The sequence below is a fragment of the Terrapene carolina genome, unplaced genomic scaffold (genome assembly GCF_002925995.2).
Source record: "Terrapene carolina triunguis isolate 2854851 unplaced genomic scaffold, T_m_triunguis-2.0 Scaffold66, whole genome shotgun sequence".
NCBI lineage: Eukaryota > Metazoa > Chordata > Testudines > Emydidae > Terrapene > Terrapene triunguis.
In genome coordinates, this window is record NW_020664417.1 from 28,442,430 (window position 1) to 28,463,718 (window position 21,289).

General features: G+C 39.1%; 1 protein-coding gene across 2 annotated transcripts in view; it reads right to left on the reverse strand.

Moving 5' to 3' along the window:
- Positions 1 to 21,289, reverse strand: part of FSTL5 (follistatin like 5) — a 529,446-nt gene that overhangs the window by 31,925 nt on the left and 476,232 nt on the right. For both annotated transcript variants that reach the window (XM_024211556.2, XM_024211555.2), the window contains one exon: positions 19,327 to 19,451. In XM_024211556.2, coding sequence (XP_024067324.2) covers positions 19,327 to 19,451 — 125 coding nt within the window. The remainder of the gene's footprint in view (positions 1 to 19,326; positions 19,452 to 21,289) is intronic.

Below are 21,289 nucleotides of genomic sequence, written 5' to 3' on the forward strand. Positions count from 1 at the left end.
TTTAAGAAATATTGTGATTGGTGTGATTAATTATTTTAAGTTATTCCTTTTTAAAAAAGACATTTTGAGTTTGCCTTTGTATGTACACACAGGCTGATACTGTCAAAACTAACAAGGAAATTGAACATCCAGTTTCCATGAATTTCTAATGGCAACTGGGCATCTCTCTCATTTAGGTGGCATGTATATACTGCTATTTATTATTTCTTTACATAATATGTATGTATGGAACAGGGTGGTCACCATTAAAAAAAAGAAGTCAGCATTTGCCATTTGTTATCACACAGTGATATTTGAGATTACTATAATTTCCCACTGTTTACCATAGGAGATGACTGTGTGAATTGTCTGATAATATCTGACTTCTATACAACATGCTAGTGCTGGGTGGATAGCTCAGGAAGAAATTCAAGCCCACTTAAAGCAGTAACATTTGAGTTCCTGATGTTCTTAGTTTTAGCCCAATTAACGTTGGTTGAACTGCTGCATCATATCACCTTGATGCAAATGTCACTGGAGGGTCAGATGCATGGGCAAAAAGAACTGCACCTTCTGAGAAGTGATTTCTGGGGAGCAGGGAAAGCTGTTTCCCTGCATCTCTGAACCCCATTTCTGGAGTTCAGGTGATTCAGATTTGACCAAACTGAATGTGAACATCTCTAGGCTGTTCCATGCCAGTAACACTGCATTCCCAATAGTACACTATTGCCATGATGACATCTGATACAGTTAACTCCTAGAGTGAAGAGTAATATTGTCTGAAACCTCATGTATTCACAGCTCTCCTGTTATTCTGAAAATAGTTCCAGACAGTTATAAACACTAGTGAAGAGGTGTCCTTAGTCTGGTCTTATTCTAAATGTTACTTCTTAGAGAAACTGTGCTCACTATTACACAGGGATATCTTGGCAGAGAAGGAAGGTCATACAGGTAATGAAAGAAATAATTAAGGAAAAGTGCACTCAAATAGCCAAAAATTACCATTATCTCTCTTTCTTTTTAAAAAAATGTAAATGTTATATTTATTTTTAAATGTGTTTATCTAATGAAATGAGCAGGAAAATGGGTTGAATGGAATGTGCTGTAGTCTATGGAAAATATAAAGTCATTTTCAGTTTCCATCTCAGTCCCTGCTCCCACAAAATACCTACTGAAGTCAATAGGCATATTTGTGGAATCAAGAGTAAATAGAGTGAGTGAGGACTCCCAAGAATGTGATGCTATGAAAGGAGAATGAGCGCTTAAGGACAAGTTTCTCTCTCAAAATAAATTAAAAAAAAAAAAGGCCAAAAGAAAACAAAATGGGGAAAAAAGAAAGGGCTGGACCAATTAAGGAACCAGGATTTATCCTTTCTATTAGCAAAGAGCAGCAGAAGAGTCTATGCGACTCCACAGGTGCCACAGGACTCTCTGTTGCATGTTTATGTAATTGTCTGTGACTAACCCTTTGAAGGACTGGGGCCTAATATCATGAAAAGCGTCTTTTCAATCCATACAGAAAACTACTAATTATCAAAAACAAAATTCAAAAGAAGCAAAACATTATCTACTAGCTATTTTTCTCATGAAATGGGGTAATATTCACTATAGTCCCAGAGAGGGAAATATTCTTAAAAACAAAACAAAACAAAACATGTTTTTGCATGTTTTACCAGGCTGTTCAGCTTTCAGGGGCCCATTTAGTTTTTGTGACAAATAAAATATCAAAATTATTACACTTTTCACTCTAAATATTTGATCCTCTAGGAGTCTGACATTTAGGGCTGGTCTATACTTAGCCGCTAGTTCGGCGGCTGGAAATCGAACTTCCTGGTTCGATTTATCGCGTCTGGTCTGGACGCGATAAATCGAACCAGGAAGTGCTCGCCGTCGACTGCGGTACTCCATCTCAACGAGAGGAGTACCGCGGAGTCGACGGGGGAGCCTGCCTGCCCCGTGTGGACCGCGTCTGAACCACGTCTGGACCGCGTAAGTTCGAAGTAAGGTATGTCGACTTCAGCTACGTTATTCACGTAGCTGAAGTTGCGTACCTTACTTCGACTTGGGGGGTTAGTGTAGACCAGGCCTTAGTATACCAAGCACTAGCTATTTATTTCTTTTATTATTCTCTAGTTTATAGGTACACATAGATGGATGTGTGAGCGTGATTGACTGGATGCGCAGATCATTTATTTGATCTGGAAGCCTTGCCTTCAGACATTTTAAAGTATCACATGGATAACCTTCTCTGGCTAAAATATTTTTAAACTTCTATAAAGAGCCATTTTATATTACAAATATCCTATTATGTATTACACATACATATATTTATCTATAGATAACACACTTTAGACTGAACTCTTTCTGGTGTCAAAAACTGTCAGCAAGTGCATAGCAAACATCCCCTCAGGTCTGAGAAAATCATTGTTGCCTAGGACAGTACATTTCCGGCAGATGCCGAGAATGGCCCTTTGTTTAATTTCAAAAATTGTTTGATGATAACGAAAGGCTAAGTGGATATTGCCCAGTGGCTATTGCTCATCAGAATAAAAAGTTGTTTTTCTTTTGGGTGCTATTACAGACTCTGACCTTTAAAGTTCATTTCCTTAATTTTCCTTTCCTGCTGTTCTCTATGAATAATAAAATGCTACTGTACTTTTCCATCAATATTTAGTGCTCTGTTTCTGTGGAAAGATTAATCATTCATTTTTTGGTTTGGAATATTTCTGTGTAAAAATTCTAAGGACGTTGAAGTCCACCTGGCTGAGGACTCATCTAAGTGGCACACACTGATAATTCTGTGTTGTTTCTGTTATTGAAGGCCTTCTTCCCTTCCCTTTCCTTCCACAATTTATTTTATTTGTTGTATCACAGTGAGTAATATTACAATATTCTTTATATAAAACACAACAACATTTTACTAGCCTGAAATACTGCAGTAACACTAGTAATCTACTCATTAGGGGAATCCAAACATGGTTACTCTGAGGATCACAATATGGGAGTGGATGAGTAGGCCAACCAAAAAAAGGAGAGCACAGGAATGACAGGGAAATTGAGTCTTATAAACTGTTGCATAAAAACAGCCAACACCCTGTGAAACACCTTCATCACCCCCCAGGTCAAAAGGAGTGGAGGGGTCAGCTCTGATGAAACGCAGGATTGATGATAGGATTGTACTTTTAGTCCTCAGACTGTTCATGCTGCTCAGATCACTGCTGTTTCAAAGAAAGTGCTGGGTTCTGAGCTCTGTAAACAAACCTACAGCTTATGAGAGCTTATGAACATAAAAAAAGAGATAAATACTCTGTGTGTAAGTGAGAAGAATGGAAGGATTTTCCCACTTTTAAATTCATTACTTTTACTGAATGTGCATTTATCGACCTCAGCCCAAACTGACCTCAGCATGCTAAAGTGATAAACCAATAATAATGATGATGATGCAAAGCATTTGTGAGGGTTTTCTTTGCAAACCAGTATTGCCCATCTAGCTGATCAATATACTTCAGAATGTGAGTAATTTTCATTGATATTTTAGATTTACTCAGTCAGGCTGCTGAAATAATAATCTTCTTCTTGCTTGATGTGAATTCATTTTCAAGGTTTGTGAGGAATTTTATTTTAGAACAGCATTTAAAGGTGAATTGCAAATGTCTTCATAAAAGGTTGAAAACTTCTTTGTATGATTCCAATAATCGTCAAAAGGATATGCTTATTTTTTAATTAGCACTGTGTTTTAATAAAAGAACCCTCAGATCATGAGAAATCAGAGCTTCACTTTGGTTGCTCTCTGCTATGAGTGATGTCACATATTCCAGAAACAAAAGGAATGACAATGATCATTGCTGTTGTGATGTTGTTCACTCAGACAAACACCTCAATGGTCCAAACATGTACCCAAGTGACCAGTCATCTCCAATTCAACTGGATTACTCACATATAAGTGTTTGCATGATCAGGGTCAAAGTCTGCATATTGTAGATGGTAAAGCGGTACACTGTCTCCAATTGATACAATTATGCTAATTGTCACTGTTTTATGCTTTTTATATTTAAGATATGTTTGCACAAGGAAGGAATACAACAACCTGACATTGCAGGATAATACCAACAGAGGGATTTCTTTATAGGCTGATGCTCCATTACTGAAGTCAACAGCACTTTTGCCGTTGACTTCAGTAGGAGTAGTATCCAGTCCCAAGTACAAAGAGAAGGAAGACACTTATTTTAGATCATGGCAATAAAAGTTTTCCAGATTTGTCAATATCTAAAGGGGGGAGTGGGTGTGCATGTAGGTAGGAGTGGGTGGGCGTGCTACTTTATATGGGAACTATTCACCATGAGAAATTTCATTATCTTTTTAACAATTATTTTTTTCGGCCTTGGAAAGCTTACCAACAAATTTTAGTGATTTTAAAAAATATATTTTCAGATCACATTAAAGACTATGATAGTCAATGAGAAACTGAACAAGAGACACTGCTAAAGCTAGTATTCAATGTCAGTACAAGGAAGGGGAGAATTAAGAAGATTTCAGACTCAGAAAAACATGGTAACATCAAGGTGGGGTGATGCCAAGTGGAATGCACAGAGGAATTTGTACAAGTCAGAAAGGATTGCCAGTACAGATGGAGGAATGAATCAGGAGGTAAAGATCAGACTAGCTAGAGGTTGTGAAATACTTGTAACTCAGCAGAACAAAGAATCTCAAAAGATATATATTTTTTTCATATTAAAAGTTGTGCCCACCATCATGATAGCTGGATATATTGCAAAAATTAAAATGAACTAATCAAAACAGTCAAACTCACCATAGCCTCTACCACTCCATTCCACTCTCAGCCCAAATTAAGAAAAAGCCAGACACACAAATATATTTTGCACTGCACCCTACAGATCACCAGTAGAGTTCTGGAAAACGGAAGAACAGAAATAAAATTGACTTTGCAAATTTAGGGCTCCATTTCCCTTACATTGGAATAACCCTTGAAGGGAAAAGGTGCAGTGTTCTCTGTTCCCAGCAGGCGCGGGGCCCGCCTAGTGCCCAGCAGGGGAGAGAAGCTGCGGCCCCACACCTGCTGGGGACAGAGAACTCCGGGGCTGCAGGCTGCGGGTGCCGGTGTTCTCGGTCCCAGGCAGGCACGGGGCTGTGGCTTAAGCCGGAGACAAGCTGCGGCCCCGCGCCTGCCGGGGACAGAGAACTCCGGGGCTGCAGGCCCCGCTGTTCTCTGTCCCCGGCAGGTGCGGGGCCCGCCTACTGCCCAGCAGGGGAGAGAAGCCGGGGCTCCGCGCCTGCTGGGGACAGAGTACTCCGTGGCTGCGGGCGCAGGTGTTCTCTGTCCTTGCGGCTTCTCTTTTCTCTCTGGATTCATATATTATGTAATATTAAATATGATGTTTTTTGTATTATTTAATGTACAAATACAAAATAAGCCTTGAAAAATTGTTGGCGCCTGCCACACTCTTCTGAAAAACATGAATGTGCTACTGGCCACAAAAAGGTTGGGGACCACTGCTCTAGAGGCTCTGGTCCATCACGGAGATGTGCAGAGCTCATGAAGAGTTCAATGTAACTATAATGATGCAAATGAGAACAGAATTTGGCAATGTAACTAACTGCAGATGGAGACTGAAGTGATTGACAAAAACCTTTTACCAACCCTTGCAATTTTAGTGCAAATCTCATGATACAGTATCTGGTGCGGTGGGCGAGTCTTTGAGTCATGCTATTACACGAGAATCCCGACTTTCATGACAAAAATTAAAAGTAAGTTTCTAGCACTTGTGGTTGCAGAGAAAAGCCTGAAAAAGTGAAGTGAGTGTGCCTTAAAGGCTCAAAAATACAGAAAGAAAATCTAATTCTATTTACACCAATTTCCTGATTTTCAGGAGTCTGACACATGATTTTTGAAACCATGGGGCTGGCAATTTTGAAGTGTGGAAAAACTTGGGTCTGACTAACTCACAAACGTGTAAATCATGAATAGTACCACTGACATTAGTGAAGCTGCATCAGTGAAAAACCTGTATAATAACTGTGAAGAAATCCAAACCATCTTAGAAAAAAATAATGATTGAACAACAGCTCCTGTATATCCGATGGACCTTGGGTTATAGTCTACATTTTTTGTTATTATAATTCAGACATAGGAGTATATGTCTGATAGATATTTCAAAAATACAATCCATTTAATCATTTGCTATTAACTTGTAGGTGGAAAAGCCACTAAAATAAGTTTAATTAACTTGTGGTCATTCTATGCAAACAATAAAAGCATTTAAACAAACAAACAAATAGAAAATCAGTCCCTTAGCACATATACTGAATTTAATTTAATAATCATGCTTTGGAAGCTGACAAAATGGGTAACTGTTAAATGTCAAGATCACTTCATATGTCTTGCCATCACTTGCCATAGTCTTTATAATTTGATTTATATGAAATATGTATGATTAATTAGAAGGGCATTAAAGAAAAGTTACCTGCTGCTCTTTGAATACCATGGGTAACAGGCTACGCCTCTGTGGGTTAGTTTTCTGCTATACTTGAATGCATTTTAGAATATATTACACACATGTGCTTTATTTCCATTTAATGCTACATGCTGCTGTCCCAAAAAAAGTGGACGAAAGGAGGTGCTACAATTATTTGAAATAATGGTTTATTTGGCCAGTTCTAATGGAACGGGTGCCCATTATCCTTCCAGTACACCTGCCCTTAAAAATATTTGTGCAGGCATTAGGGAAGAAGAAACATATAGGGTGAAATTCTAGTCTAATTGAAGTCAATGGCAAAATTTCCATTGACTTCATTGGAGCCAGGATTTCATGCACACAACTTATTTATGGCCAGATTCTAGCTGGTGCCTGAATTGATGTAAAAGAAGGATAGGGCACAAGGAATTTCCTTTCACCACCACCTTTGTGCCACAGCACACAGCGGGTCAGAATCCCACATGTTTCTAACAGAGTGCTAAGCATCAATTTTGATAAATAGCTATAATGAAAGAGTTAGGTATGTACTATCATCTTTACTCAATTAACAATTAGCAGCTATACTTCTATAGCCCTTGCAAAATTCTACCCCACTCACTCACAACAAAGATTTTCGGTAGGTTTTTTTGGGTGTGTGCGTGAATTAAATCAAATATTATTTTTCCTTTATCATCAGTTTTCATGATATAAAGGAGGCAAGTAAAATTTCATGTCTGAAATGCTGGTCAATTTTCATGTTTTTTAAGGCTAATTTAATAAATGTATTGATACTGGTTAGCTATGTTGGAATATCTGTTGTCTGTATAAATCAATGACTTTTAAATAAAAATAATAAAGAACACAAAATGAATTTAGAAATGAATTGCAATCTGTGGCATACTACAAAATAATGTTTATTAATTCTCTTTTATCTATCAATTTCATTTGCAAACAATGGTCCGATGAATCCACAGACCTAACTTGAACTGTTACACCAGTTCATTTCTTCCATAAATACCAAATGACCTCTCAGAGTTGGTAAGACAACTCCCACCTGTTCATGCTCTCTGTATGTGTGTGTATATATATCAGCTCAATATATGTTTCACTCTATATGCATCCGAAGAAGTGGGTTGTAGCCCACGAAAGCTTATGCTCTAATAAATTTGTTAGTCTCTAAGGTGCCACAAGTAGTCCTGTTCTTTATACAAGCAAAATCTCTTCTCTTTTGTTCATTCTTTGTATTGCTTTTAAAGTACAGATCCTGGAAGGGCACAATTTAAAACTAGAGGCAGTACATTCTTCCTGTAAAAGCTATGTATGCACCAAATTGCACTCTTACCTCTTTTTTTGGACAGGGAGAAGGGACATAGGAATGGGAAAGAGGGCTGAAAAATTCTGCAAGGTTATTTTTGCTATTTTGTTATTTCCAGCTAATTCTCTCCTCACCATTAAGTGGTTTACAGTGAGCGTGGGCCTCCAAATTTTGCAGCTCCTGCACAGGGATGCCCAGAGGGGGGACAAGTGGGGCAATTTGCCCCAGGCCCCGGGTCGCGCAGGGGCCCCCAGCCCCACAAGAATGTCTGAGGCTTCCCTGGCCCCACTCCCGCCTTCCCCCATCCCCCGGAGCCTCAGCGCGCCGTGTCAGGAGCGGTCCTGGACAGCGCTGCAGCGGCGTGGCTCCGGCAGGGCCTGAGCTCCTCCCACTGAGTCAGAGAGACATGGTAAGGGGGCGGGGCTGCGAGCTCCGGTCCCGCCAGAGTCACGCTGCTGCAGCGCTGTCCAGGGGCCAGGGCAGCTCCTGGATGCGGCGCGCTGAGGATCCGAGAGAGGGGAGAGGCGGGGGCAACCCAGGAGTGGCCCTGGACAGGGGCAGTGATCAGGGGACGGGGAATGGGGGGTTGGATCGTGGGCGTTCCGGGAGTCTGTCAGGACTCGGTGGGGGGGTGGATAGGGGTTGGACAGTCAGGGGACAGGGAAGGTTGATGGGGGATGGGGTCCCGGGGTGGTGGTTGGGGGGGGGCGATGAGGGGACAAGGAGCAGGATGAGTCGGGGATTCTGAGGGGGGCAGTCGGGGGGCAGGAAGTAGGTGGGGGTCAGACAGGGAGCAGGGCCAGGCTGTTTGGGGAGGCACAGCCTTCCCTACCCTAAAGCTCATTCAGCAATTTGAGGCTTGCAGACAGCTATTTAACACAATGAGCCAAGCTGTTATCTTTCCTTTAGGGCTACCATCCCTTTCACTTCTCAAATGCCAAATTATAGTCTACATTTAATTTCAATGCCATAGGGAGATTCATGTCAGGGGAGGGTAGCTTCATTTAAAATTAGCCACTTTAGATTAACAGTGATAGAGCCAAGAGAGCCATGGGGGAGAGATCACATGAGAAAAGCAATATCCTACACCACCTACCTCCTTCCCAACCCTACCAAGGGAGACCCCCCCTCCCCTGCATTCCCCGAGGCTCCTGAGGGGTTAATTCAGTGGTTCTCAAACTTTTGTACTGGTGACCCTTTTCACATAGCAAACCTCTGAGTGGGACCCCCCCTTATAAATTAAAAACACTTTTTTATATATTTAATACTATTATAAATGCTGGAGGCAAAGCAGGGTTTGAGGTAGAGGCTGACAGCTCACGACCCCCAGTAATAACCTTGTGACCCCCTGAGGGGTTCCAACCCCCAATTTGAGAACCCCTGGGTTAATTTAATTTGAACACCCTGTGTCCATCCACATGCATGTGGTATTTTGAGCATTTCAGTTTTCACAACATAGGCTCATCCCAGATTGTGGAAAAAGCACAAATGCTCAGTTCGTGGAGTATGTACATAAGCTACACTAAAGACAAACCCACAGTAACTGTCTCCAGTTTGTGAGGGACCCCATGGAGCCAGTCTCTAGGAAACAACCTCCATGAATTTATCTAAGTCCATTAATGGCTATTAGCCAGGATGGGTAAGGAATGGTGTCCCTAGCCTCTGTTTGTCAGAGGGTGGAGATGGACGGCAGGCGAGAGATCACTTGATCATTACCTGTTAGGTTCACTCCCTCTGGGGCACTTGGCATTGGCCACTGTCGGCAGACAGGATACTGGGCTGGATGGACCTTTGGTCTGACCCAGTATGGCCATTCTTATGTTCTAACCTAAATGAACCCAAAGTTATAGAAACAGATATGAGTCAAGGAAGCCAGCAGAGTATCAGAAACCTGGAAAAATCTCTGACTGGATGGGCTCAGGCGTTTGGTCACAAGCTGAGGTGGTTCAAAAGTTTTGGATTTTTTTTAAGCAGAATTTTTTTATTGTTTCTTTAAACAATCAAACACAGCAAGCAGCAAATATTTGGCCAGTCACTTCTGAAACTCCAAACCATGTTCAGGTTTTGGCAGTCTAATTTCAGCTTTTCAATTAAAAAAAAACAACAAATTTTGAAGGAAAGCAGATATTGTCTGTGATTTTTTCTGCTTTTTAAAAACCCCTAGTTTTGGATCCAAAAAAAGTTTTGACGGAAAATATTTGTCCAACCCTTTTAATGAGCTTTAGTGCCTTTTAGCACTAGCTGATGCTGAGAACCAGTAATACCTTGTAAAGGTGACTTGAAAAGAAGTTCTCTCAAAACTGGGTTTGTGCCGAGATGCGGAAGGTTTTTAAATGTTTATTTTTCCCAGGGCCGCTGGGGGGACGGGGGGGGGAAGAGAGGGGGGACAAGTGGGGCAATTTGCCCTGGGCCCCACAGGGGCCCCCACGAGAATATAGTATTCTATAGTATTGCAACTTTTTTTTTTGAAGGGGTCCCTAAAATTGCTTTGCCCCAGGCCCCCTGAATTCTCTGGGCGGCCATGCTCCTGCACAAGCTGTTCTGTCTCTGGCTACTCAGAGTAAGTGTCAGCTGGATACTACAGTTACTGTCAATTGCACTTGCTCCACAGATTCTCCTCCTCCTCAGAGAAGGCCTCTGCTCTTGGAAGTCTTGATCCCACAGAGTTGGGGCATATTAGCTTCTTTTGGTCTAAGGTAGCATGCTGTGGTGCTGCTGAGCCTTCTATGCCTGGGTCCTTAAGCACCACCTGAAATGACTTCCCCCTTAGCTTACATTACCACTGAGAAGCACTGCTCCCTATATTATAAACCCATCATTAATATTTTGTTCACTAACGTGTGTGAATTGGCATAAATTATCATTTCCCTTACCCAACTTTCAGTAGTATTTGTAAAATACTAAATTGTGGTCTATCATATTTGAAGTAGACCACATTAGCTAATTGGATATACAATCCAGAATTTAACTGTATCTCTTTGCTTTTGTTTTGATAAGGATAGACACAGAATTTACTGCCTGCATCATCTGATTTACAAATCAAAGCAAAATTTCATGATTTCTAATTTTACAGGATTTCTGAAGCAAAGTGATATTTTTTTAATGTGCTGATTTGCATTTGGTTCAAAGAATGTGCTTCCAGTCTTTCAGCTATTCTACAGCAGCCTATGCTTTGGAATGAAGTTGGAAACTTTGTGAGTTTTTTTAATGCATTCATTCTTCCCAAGTGGCTCACTTTTAGGAACTCTTACAATGTTGTATTTCCAATCACTTTTTAATGATGGCTTAGTTTTCAGAAAGTCTGACATGAGCAAATGAGTATAATTTTAGAGTGGATATTTCTCCTGTTTTCATTTACACAACAGAAAGAGAAGAAGGAAACATTTCAAACAGAGAATATTTAATTTTACTCAGATCACGAGCCATCCCCCACCAGTGGGTTGATTGTTCATTCTTTCACAGATTGAGGCAGGTAACTATATGATATTCAAAATGCTTGCTAAAAAGATTAAAACAGCTAAAGAGTTAGAGAGAATCCATTACAATGAGTTCATTTAATATTGCTTTGAAACATTGTACAGCAGTGTAATGATAGACTTTAATTTATTCCAATTATCTTTTGTTCACTTAGATTTATGAACTGCGGAACTGAAATAATCAGCCCTTGTTCTCCTTAGACTTCTAAGAACATACTTTCATGGGCATTGCAAAAATAATCTTTTTGCAGCCATCCCACACACTAATTACAAATGTCTATTTTTATGATAAGGAACAGATATTAAGAGACAACATAATTGCTTGTATTGATCTATCTTGGCAGGAAGGGTGGTTCATTGAATGAAATTTTCTTCAAGGTAAATATATGAGGCCAAAGACTGAAGTCCATACTCAATTTTTACAGGCAGACCTTCAATGGGAATAAATTGGGTGTAGGTTTGTCTGAGTAAAACAGAATAAAGGACCTTGGGATTTGTTCTACTACTACTATGTTCCATCTTAACTATTTGTCTACTTGTATGACCATGGTATCTGAGTGCCCTTGACTGCAACAGTGGGATCTACTTTCAGGCTGTACACACTGAAAATGTGGGTAGAAGAAACTATATTTGTACACACATGTACATGCACGCACACACACACACACACACACACACACACACACACACACAGAGCATGTGCCTTGGCATGCTTTAACTGAAACCAGCAATGGGCCAATATGTTACAGGTACTAACAAAGTAGCAGTTGATAACAGGCTACACATTTTTTCAAGATTTGCAAAATACAAAATAAAAACAAAAATCCTCCGTTGAGGACCATACACTTCTAACACCAAGCCCTCAATTATTTATAGGTTTCACTGGTGCCTTAGTGGGTTGTACCACAGTGTCCTTCCAACTTGTGATCTGCCCGAGATGGAATTCTAGTGCACTGGACTCAACTAGCAGATACTAGAGTCTCAGGAAACAGTGCAGAAGTCACTACTCAGTCCCGCTGAAGTCAATGGAACTTTTACTTGAGTAACAACTTCAAGCATGTGTCCTTCATTTTTAAGTCTCAAGAGGGTGAAGGTCTTTTGCTGTCCCTTGGAGGAACTCTCACATGCATGGTACCACCTGTCCCAATGTAACTAGCAGGGGGACCTGCCAAGCCATAAAGTGACATAGGGATTATGGGGTTAAATTCACACGATTTTCAGAGTCTCGTCAGGGAGTGCTTTCCTGACCTTGGAGTAATTAAGGAAATCTTAGGTTTCCTACCTGCATTTGAGAAATTCAGGCATGGATTTGGTAACTAGAAAAAAGGACAAGGTATTCTGGAGATATTAGAGCTACCTTTAACAACAGACCTACCCTTTCCTTTATTGTATGGTTTGCTTTGGTGTTTAAAGATGGTTAACTGACAAGAAAGCAATGTGGCCAGAGTCTGGTAGCTTGCTTAACATTATTTTAGCAGGGGAGAGGAGTAGTTTGACCAGACCAGAGGGAGAAAGGCACACCCTGTGCTCTTGGCCATGCTGCAAGATAGAGTAGGGGAGGCGCTCAGCCCTTCACCTCCCAATGCTGGGGGCCCTCCTCCTTCTCCTCTGCATGAATACATTCATTTTAGAGAGAAGGAGAGGGACCTGGGGGTGGCTTCAGGAACAAAGCAGGACACTTGCTCCACTCCATCTTGGCACTTATCTGACTAGCTCAGGGGAGGGAACCAACCGGGTTTGATCAGCTCCTGAGGTCTCTCCCCAGGCCCTGGCACAATCTTTGCTGATGTCCAAATGGCTCCTACTCACTCTCCCTGGTACTTAATTGTCCTGAAAATAGCATATCCACTATGCTGTCCCACTAAGCCATATCACCCCTCAATTACAGAAGAAAGTTTGGGAAGAAATTTTCTATCAGGACAGCATGGGCCATTGCTCTGAGGATTTTCGTTTTTTGTTGTTTTGCTTTTTACTTCCTCATGATACCTGGGAAGCCTTTTTGGGTGGGTGGGTGGTGGCCTTTGAGAGTCAATACAAGATTTAACTGGTGTCCAGCATGGGATTATTGTAGCTGTCAGTTGACCAGCTCCTGGGATAAACCTGCACACAGGACCCAAAGCATCTGCTAAATTCACTTTTTGTAGAGCGAGAGTAGGTCTCTTCAATTTTGCATGGGTCACAGCAATTCCCCTCCAACTTCATTCCCTAACAAGAACAGGAGGAATCAGGAGGATATCTGTGGCTGGCTAGACCTTTAGGGTACTGAGGGGTTGAGGCCTTGTTTGTGTTGTTGTTGTAGCATAAAGCCAAATTTTCCTCTACTGGACCACCCTTTTGCCTGATGGAATTTGTCATACTTTTCACCCTAGCATTAATTCAGATTAATAAAAAGTTATGGTCTGCTGTTTAAACTCATCTACTGTGTGTTGTGTCTGCATTCATCTGTGTGTATCTGGGTCAAAAACCCTGGAAATAAACTCCAGATTCCAATTCTGGATTAGCTTTAGAAAATACATTAAAATAATGTTCAGACAGCCACTAATCCGGTCCTATCTCAAATATTATTCTCAGAGAATAATCAGCAGCATCCAGATTAATTCAACTATTCAGTGAAATAGACACAAAGTTTAATTCATTTCCCCCCACCAATCCATTTCCTCAAAAATTCTTTGCTCTAATGTACTAAGTCCACATCTCTTGAAAGTCTTTTAAATGCTTAAGAGCTTTGAAAACTATAGGCCAATGCTCATTTAGGTGAATGTTTGAAGTGCAGTACTCAGTGGACAAGTCTTGTATAATTCATTTCTGTTAATGCTGGTAAGGAGCAAGGAATACCTTTTAAATGACAATTGGATAAATTTAACAACTAATTTTATTTGACAGATTTTTTTTTAAAGAGTAACTTAGAAGCAGTGTATTTTTCTTTTTTAAATGTAAAATTAAAACAGCAAACTGCTAGGGGTGACCACACATAATTTTGTCAGTGTTAGTCTCATTCAAATGAAAATATAAAACTCATCTGTATTTATATAAAGTTTTAAATAAGTATGTAATTGTGTTAAAGGTAAAAATGAGAAAGAACTAATAGTCCACCATTGCTTTACATTTCTCACTTTCATTTATGTGCATGTACATACAAAACATATAGACGCTATCCCTCTCATACAAACCTCTTTAGCCTCTGTACTGCATAAATAAAAACTCAGTAGAAAGAGCATGATGTAGGTGATATCATTTAAACTGACTTACACAAGATGTACGACATCTTTTGAGAGCTACAGTCTTTTCACAAGACAACCTCAGGTTAAAAAAAAACACAAGTCAGATTTGTCCTGGACACCAATTTGGTAAAACATGCACATTCTGTAATCTGTCTCATCATTCAAAGAATTTAGTTTACAAGTGACAAATGTGCATAACTCCAGAAGGTTTTCATTATGATGGAAAGCTCTGCTCTTGCATGGTCAGCGAGGACTGAATTCTAACAAAGCAAAGAGGAGCTCTTGAACAGTTAACAATATCAACTCACTCATCTAGTGGGGTTATTTCCTTTGTAGCTGTCTCTTGCTATTCAAGTTCATAATGTGTTCTCCTGGTTGGTTTATTCACAAAAGGATAATAAGCAGGAAATCTGATGTTTGTTGCTTAACGTCCTTAACACGCTTGTGCTGTTATTGAGTATTTTCATTGCTCACTGATGACAAGTTAGAGTTAGACAGTTTTTCCATACCACTACTAATTTGATGGATTTCTCTTTTGCAGTTAATTTAAAACCTTCCCTGACACACTGTTCATATAGTTCATTTTTTATTTAAACAAAACCTCAAAGTGTTTGAAAGTCAGGCACAGTGGAAGGTGAATTTCTTAAATAATCAACAAATTTAAATAGATTTACTCTAGAAAAGTAAAAGAAAATATAGAAATGTGGTCTCTGTCTGCATCATTTTTTTTTTTAATACAAGATGCAGTCAGAGTTGGCACAATTTTAACAGTCAAACTGCAGCTCTTTTTAGTGTCAAATTCCTTGGAGGTAAAAGCTCCACATGTATGACCAAGATCAGGATTTGTTTGATTGGAATGAATATTGGGAGAATTTGCTGAAGTTTTTGAACTATTGGTAATCAAGAATTTTTTTGGTGAAATAATATGAAGAAAGAGGCAAAGGCAAATAATTACCTCTTTTATTACTGAATAGGAAGAAGCCATTTGCTACTCAGGATCAGAGGCTTTTAATGATACTCTAAAAAGGATATTGAAACGATTTGCAAAAAAACAATTTTTGATTTTGATTTTAAACACTCTACTGATTAAAAATTAAGGACACTGTCTGCACTTTTAGAAATTTGAAAATGGCATGTCCTTATTGGAGTTTTTTCTAATCATGAGGAGGGTTGTCATTTTGGAAAAATATTTTAGGGCATTTCCAATGCAGCACAAACCAATCAAACTATGGTGAATTAATTTCATTGGTTATATACATAAATCAATTATGTCAGCATAGGAAAAATATTACAGTGACCATTTTATTTTAGACTATTTCTTGAAAAGAAATTGCAAAAGAAATTAGAAATTAGACAAATCAGAAGCATCAAAAAATAAAATTCACTAATCCTAAAACTTGTGTTTCTTTCTATTTTATGTTGTCACTCCTTATCCTATTTCATTCTTTCATTCTTTCACTCAATTTATGTCTTTTTTCTTTTCTATGTATTTTTAAATTTAAAATTTAATGTGTACAATGTAATTTTTAGTTTTCTTTTTCTTTGTCTTTCCTTTCATTCTGTTGGCTGTATTCCAACGCCCGCTGAAGTCAAAAGAAAGATTCTCACTGGTTTCAATGGGCTTTGAATCAGGCCCTTTGTCCTTTCCCATTCCCAGGTCACTGTTGGCTCTTTTGCCTGTTTTAGACTTTTTTAGACTTGAGTATGAGTATGGAGTTTAAATTACCTCTGTATTTAGCACCACTGAAGCTACTGCTGGAATACTATGTCTAGTTCTGGTCTTCACAATTCAAAAGGGTTCAGAGAAGAGGCACAGAAATGATTATAGTGATACACTCAAGGAACTTAGTCTACTTAGCTTAGCAAAGAGAAGGTTAAGGGATGACTCAATCACATTTTAGAAGAACCTACTTGGAGAACATTTTACAATGGGCTCTTCAGTCTAGGAGACAAAGGTATAACAAGATCCAATGGCTGGAAGTTGAAACTAAACAAATTCAGTCTGGAAATAAGATGCAAATTTTTAACAATAAGGGTAATTAACCTTTGGAACCACTTCCAAAGGTTGTGGTGGACTCATTATCAGTGGCCATTTTAAAATCAAGATTGGTTGTTTTTATAAAAGATGTCTTCTACTTCAAACAGGAATTAGTTCAGGGAAGTTCTATGGCCTGTGTTACACAGTAGATCAGACTAGATGATCATAGTAGGCCCTTCTCTTCTTATAATCTATGAACCTATGTTCACTTCCACATTTCTGTTTCCTGTTCTGACTGTAGGCAAATTAATGTACCTAATTGAAATGTCACCTCTGTTCCACTGTAAAAATCTGCACAAGGAATGTTTTATAGATATATTAAATTTTGGCCCTGATAAAGTTGGTAGCATCCCTTTAAATAAATGTGTCTGCCAAAATAGAGTAGAATCTTTTTGTCTTTCATGAAACAAAATAAATATATTTAATACTAATACGGTTCACTACTAAAATGGCACAATATGTGCCTATTTGAAAAACGTTACAATATATACCTATATTTAATTTAGAAAGTTGACTCATTGTCTTTATTCTGACAAAGCTTTTTACTGGTAGCCATGCCGTGGGATGTAAAAGCACACTGTGTTTTAGTGCTATGCTTAAGCTATACTGCTTAAACTGAATATAATTAGCAACACGTAGAAGTGCCCAACAGGATCCATTAGTTGAAATATTGCTCAAGAAGACAATTAAATGAATCAGCCCAGCACTTCAGAGTAGATCAATGCCAGCTCTGTCCTTTAAATGTTGCTCTCCATTATGGATTAAGGGTTTGTGGGCACCTGTCCAGGTAAGAACCACCACCACTGCATGCCATTAATGACAGAATTCAATAGAAACTGAGTCTCCCCAGGGCATTAATACAGAAATAAACAAATTATATTCCATTAATACTAGGACAAGTGCTTCCTTATTTGATTGCTACTTTACATAAATAGTGGCCATTGCCTTTAAAGTACTACTACTCCAAAATGTAGCAGACATGGTTTAATGATTTTCTAAGCATGAAGATAAGGAATGTTTGTGCACTTATTCAGGGATAGTGTGTACTCATGTTTAAATTGACATAATTAAAGAAATATGTGCACAGTAATGGTACTTGGAATCATAATTTATTATTTAAATGTGTTAATTTACATTTACTATATGTTTTCATTTACATATGACAGGGTGATAATTCACTTGTCATCTACGAATTACATGGAAAATTAGACATTTTGCCTTCTAATGTGACAGCATCTTCAGGAGAACTGCAAAGATGCTTTCTGATACAAAGGACCAGATTCCTCAAATGTATAGGGAATATTTTTAGTTTTATGAATTTCAACAGCTCAGTCTCTTTCCTACTCATTTGAATTCAGAAACAGACACTGACAAATACTTCTAATGATAAATTTCTGAATTTCACATTTAAAAGAAAGCCAATGCCAAACTTCTAAATATATATTTTAAAAAGGGAGGATATATATGATTTCAAATTGTAGCTGAATCTCCCTCAGGGTGAATGATGCTTGTTCATTTATATTGAAGATATTCCTAATTAAAGCAGTTTTGTACAAGTATCAAAAACCTTTGAAACTCAGAGTACTAAACAAAAAGCTCAATTATTTGCAGCACTGGTTTGAAGTAAAAACAGGACCAGGTTATTCCAGGGCTGACCTTGCATTCCTTAAGCACACAAAGCTCCCAATGAGAATTAATGCAAGTTTTGGAGGTGTGGAAGGAATATGTGACTGAATTCTGCCTCTGCTATAGACTGAAGTACTAGTAACTGCTATAGGCAAATTTGGAAAAAAAAGCCATTTAATATACCTGCTAACATACTCGGAGAAAAAAATAGTATAATTAAAATTGACATGCATTAACACCATATGGTGATGGTGTGAGGACTTCCAGCTCTTTTCCCTTGAAGTGGGTAGGATGGAGAGATTGGGGCGTGGGTGGAAACCATGAGATTTTCTCCTTTCTTTCTCTTTTCAAATATTTCCCTCCTTCCCTCACCTCTTCACAATTTCTTTTTCCTCTCTGACTAACCCATGTCTCCATAAAATCCAATTGGCCATTTTCTCCCATACCTGGAATATTCATATTACAGGCAGAGTTTATATAGTCTGTGGGACAAATAAGCACAATTCATGGAATTTATAGGCTCCAGTGGTTCAACTAGTGGATTGTTACACTCCTTGAGAGAAACAGCTAGAGTCCATGAAATATACCACCTCTTCCAGCACAGACTGTAATAAGCTCCCACTAAAACCTCTAAGAGATGTACTTTTTGTCATGACGAAACAGCGGGAAACTCACTATACAAGAATTCATGCACATTCATTTGTGAGGGCAGAATCAAGAAAGCAAGTGGTTACATCTAATGTAGTCTATGTCAGAAAAGATGCTCTTTGGTTACCAAGACACCTGGGGCTCAATTCTGTATTGTCAATGGGACTTCCAAGTATGTGCGCAATGGATAGCAAAACTAACAAACTGGTATCTGTGACCTTCATTCAAGGAAGCATCCAGACTCCACAAATAAATCAAATAACCAGAGAACACTCAATCCCAACATTTTTCCATGTGTGGAGCCCTTACTGACATCAGTGGAAGTTTTCAATACATGACAAGATCAGGAAGAAATATGCTGGTACATGGCCAAAGTCTGACATACTTAGCCTTTTCTCAGCAGAACTCCCACTGAAGTGGGCCCATATAGAATAACTTTATAACACAGTAATAAATGTTAACATTATTGGGTTTTTTTCAAACAATACATGAGATGTCATGGTTCATTTGAAAGATAATTACAAAATATTATGACTCATATGGAACTTACCTAATATGGGTGATGATTAGGGTTGTAGTTGGAATGAAAAAGTCATCCACTCTATCAAACTGTTTTCCCACTGGCTGAGTATGGATTGTGTGGTGAGAAACACTCCCACTGGCCTGTGTTATTACCTAGAGTAATAAAAATAGTATTACATGCTTTAATTAATCCAACAATTAGTTTGAATTAATGCGGTTTGATTCAAAATAATAAGCAGGTTTAAAGACACCTCCCCTTGAACTCCATCATTGTCACCACAGGAATGCTATTATTTGCAAGTCAAATATAATAAATAGTAATAGTCCATCATCAATTGCCTTTTTACTCAACTCCTGTTTGCATTAATCTTTGGCTATGCTGATAAAGAGCAGTTCAAAGAAAATGGAGTAAAACTGACTGGTATTACAGATTTTGGAGACTCATTGTGTGTCCAGGCTTTAACCCTGTTGTAATGATTGGGTTTACACATTTATCCTAATTGTGAGCTCAACTGTAAGTGTGTAAAAATTATTAAATGTTACTGTAACGAACAACAACAAATGTTGATGGGAAAAGGTGCAAAGTAAGACACAAAGACTGAATTAATACAAACAAAAAAGTCCTACTAATATAATTCAAGGACTGTGTTAAAATTATGACTGGTAAACAAGAGAAATTAAGGATCAGAAATTAATGAACTAAAATGGATGTGTTGGAAATTAGGCCTAATTGGTGGACAAAATGATGAAGGCTACTTCACTCTTCACTTCCTTTTGGGGTAGTTAAAGAGACTTTGGAAAATAACTAGCTACTTCACCATCATGGCTGCTACCCCTATCTTCATTCCAATCCTGGAGAGATAGCCTGATCAGACCAGGCCAGAGAGGGAACCAGAGGACACCACCACCTCCGCCACTTCTGGAATGTGAGACTTTGTCTTTCTTCCTCACACTCCCTATGTGTTCTTTTCCTTGCTAACCTTATTTCCTTGCTGTGAGTCTGTTACCAAAAAGGCAGCTGAAAGCAATGCCCTACAGCCTGATGCTGGTACAAATTTGCCATGTCTCAGAGTGGCTGTGCCTGTGTTTTTCCAGCAGTAAGGTTCCCAGTGAAAGTCAATATCAAAGACAAACGATATTTTCCATCTTTGCTATTCTTTTCTCTTCGCTTTTTGTGTGTTTGCCTTGTTTTATCTTTTTAGGAAACAGGATTAGTCTTTAACAGCAGCAGCCTCTAAAGCTCCAGACCATCTCAACTAATTTCTTTTTTTCCAAAGAGGACAGTTACTACCATCTTTAATACCATCTAAGAGACTGTCAAACAAGATGTTTCCCCCCTCTTCTCAAACTCTCTCCAGCTAAAGGAAAGGAACAAGGGACATTGTTAAAATAAAAGCCTCACTTAATACTTTACATCTCAAATGCTTTAACTGTTTTTCCTTTTTTCTGCATCATTAATAAAAGGTTAACAAGATGTTGAATGTTGTTTTTGCCATGGTACTAAGCAGGCTAAGGTCTCTGTGTACCAAACCTTCTTTAACACTGTTTAATATTGCACAGGGTTGTCTAACACCTTTTACTTTTTGGGCCCTGTCACACGGCAGGGTTCCCTCACTCTGCCCTTACTGCCAATGGTCTTCATGAACATAGAACTCATGGCAAGTTCAACACCCAGTGCCCTATTTACAGTGTGAATATAAAATAACAGGTACCCCACTGCTTGAGGTTCTTACATTCTCCCTAGGCACAGTGTGAGAGAGGAGAGAGATCACACCTCCCTGAGATCCTAGGTTGGTTTGTTGGTTGGTTTCTTTCTTTCTTTCTTTCTTTCTTCCAGCATTCCCCTCTTCCTCTCTCTCTTTTAGCTGTCCTCAGCTGATGAGCTGAGGCACCTTGTTAACTGGTTAATCATTCAGTCCTTAACTAATTATCTCCCTAATTTGCCCCATGTGGGGATGCTTAGGAAATGCCCAGCCTGGTGAGTCAGCCTA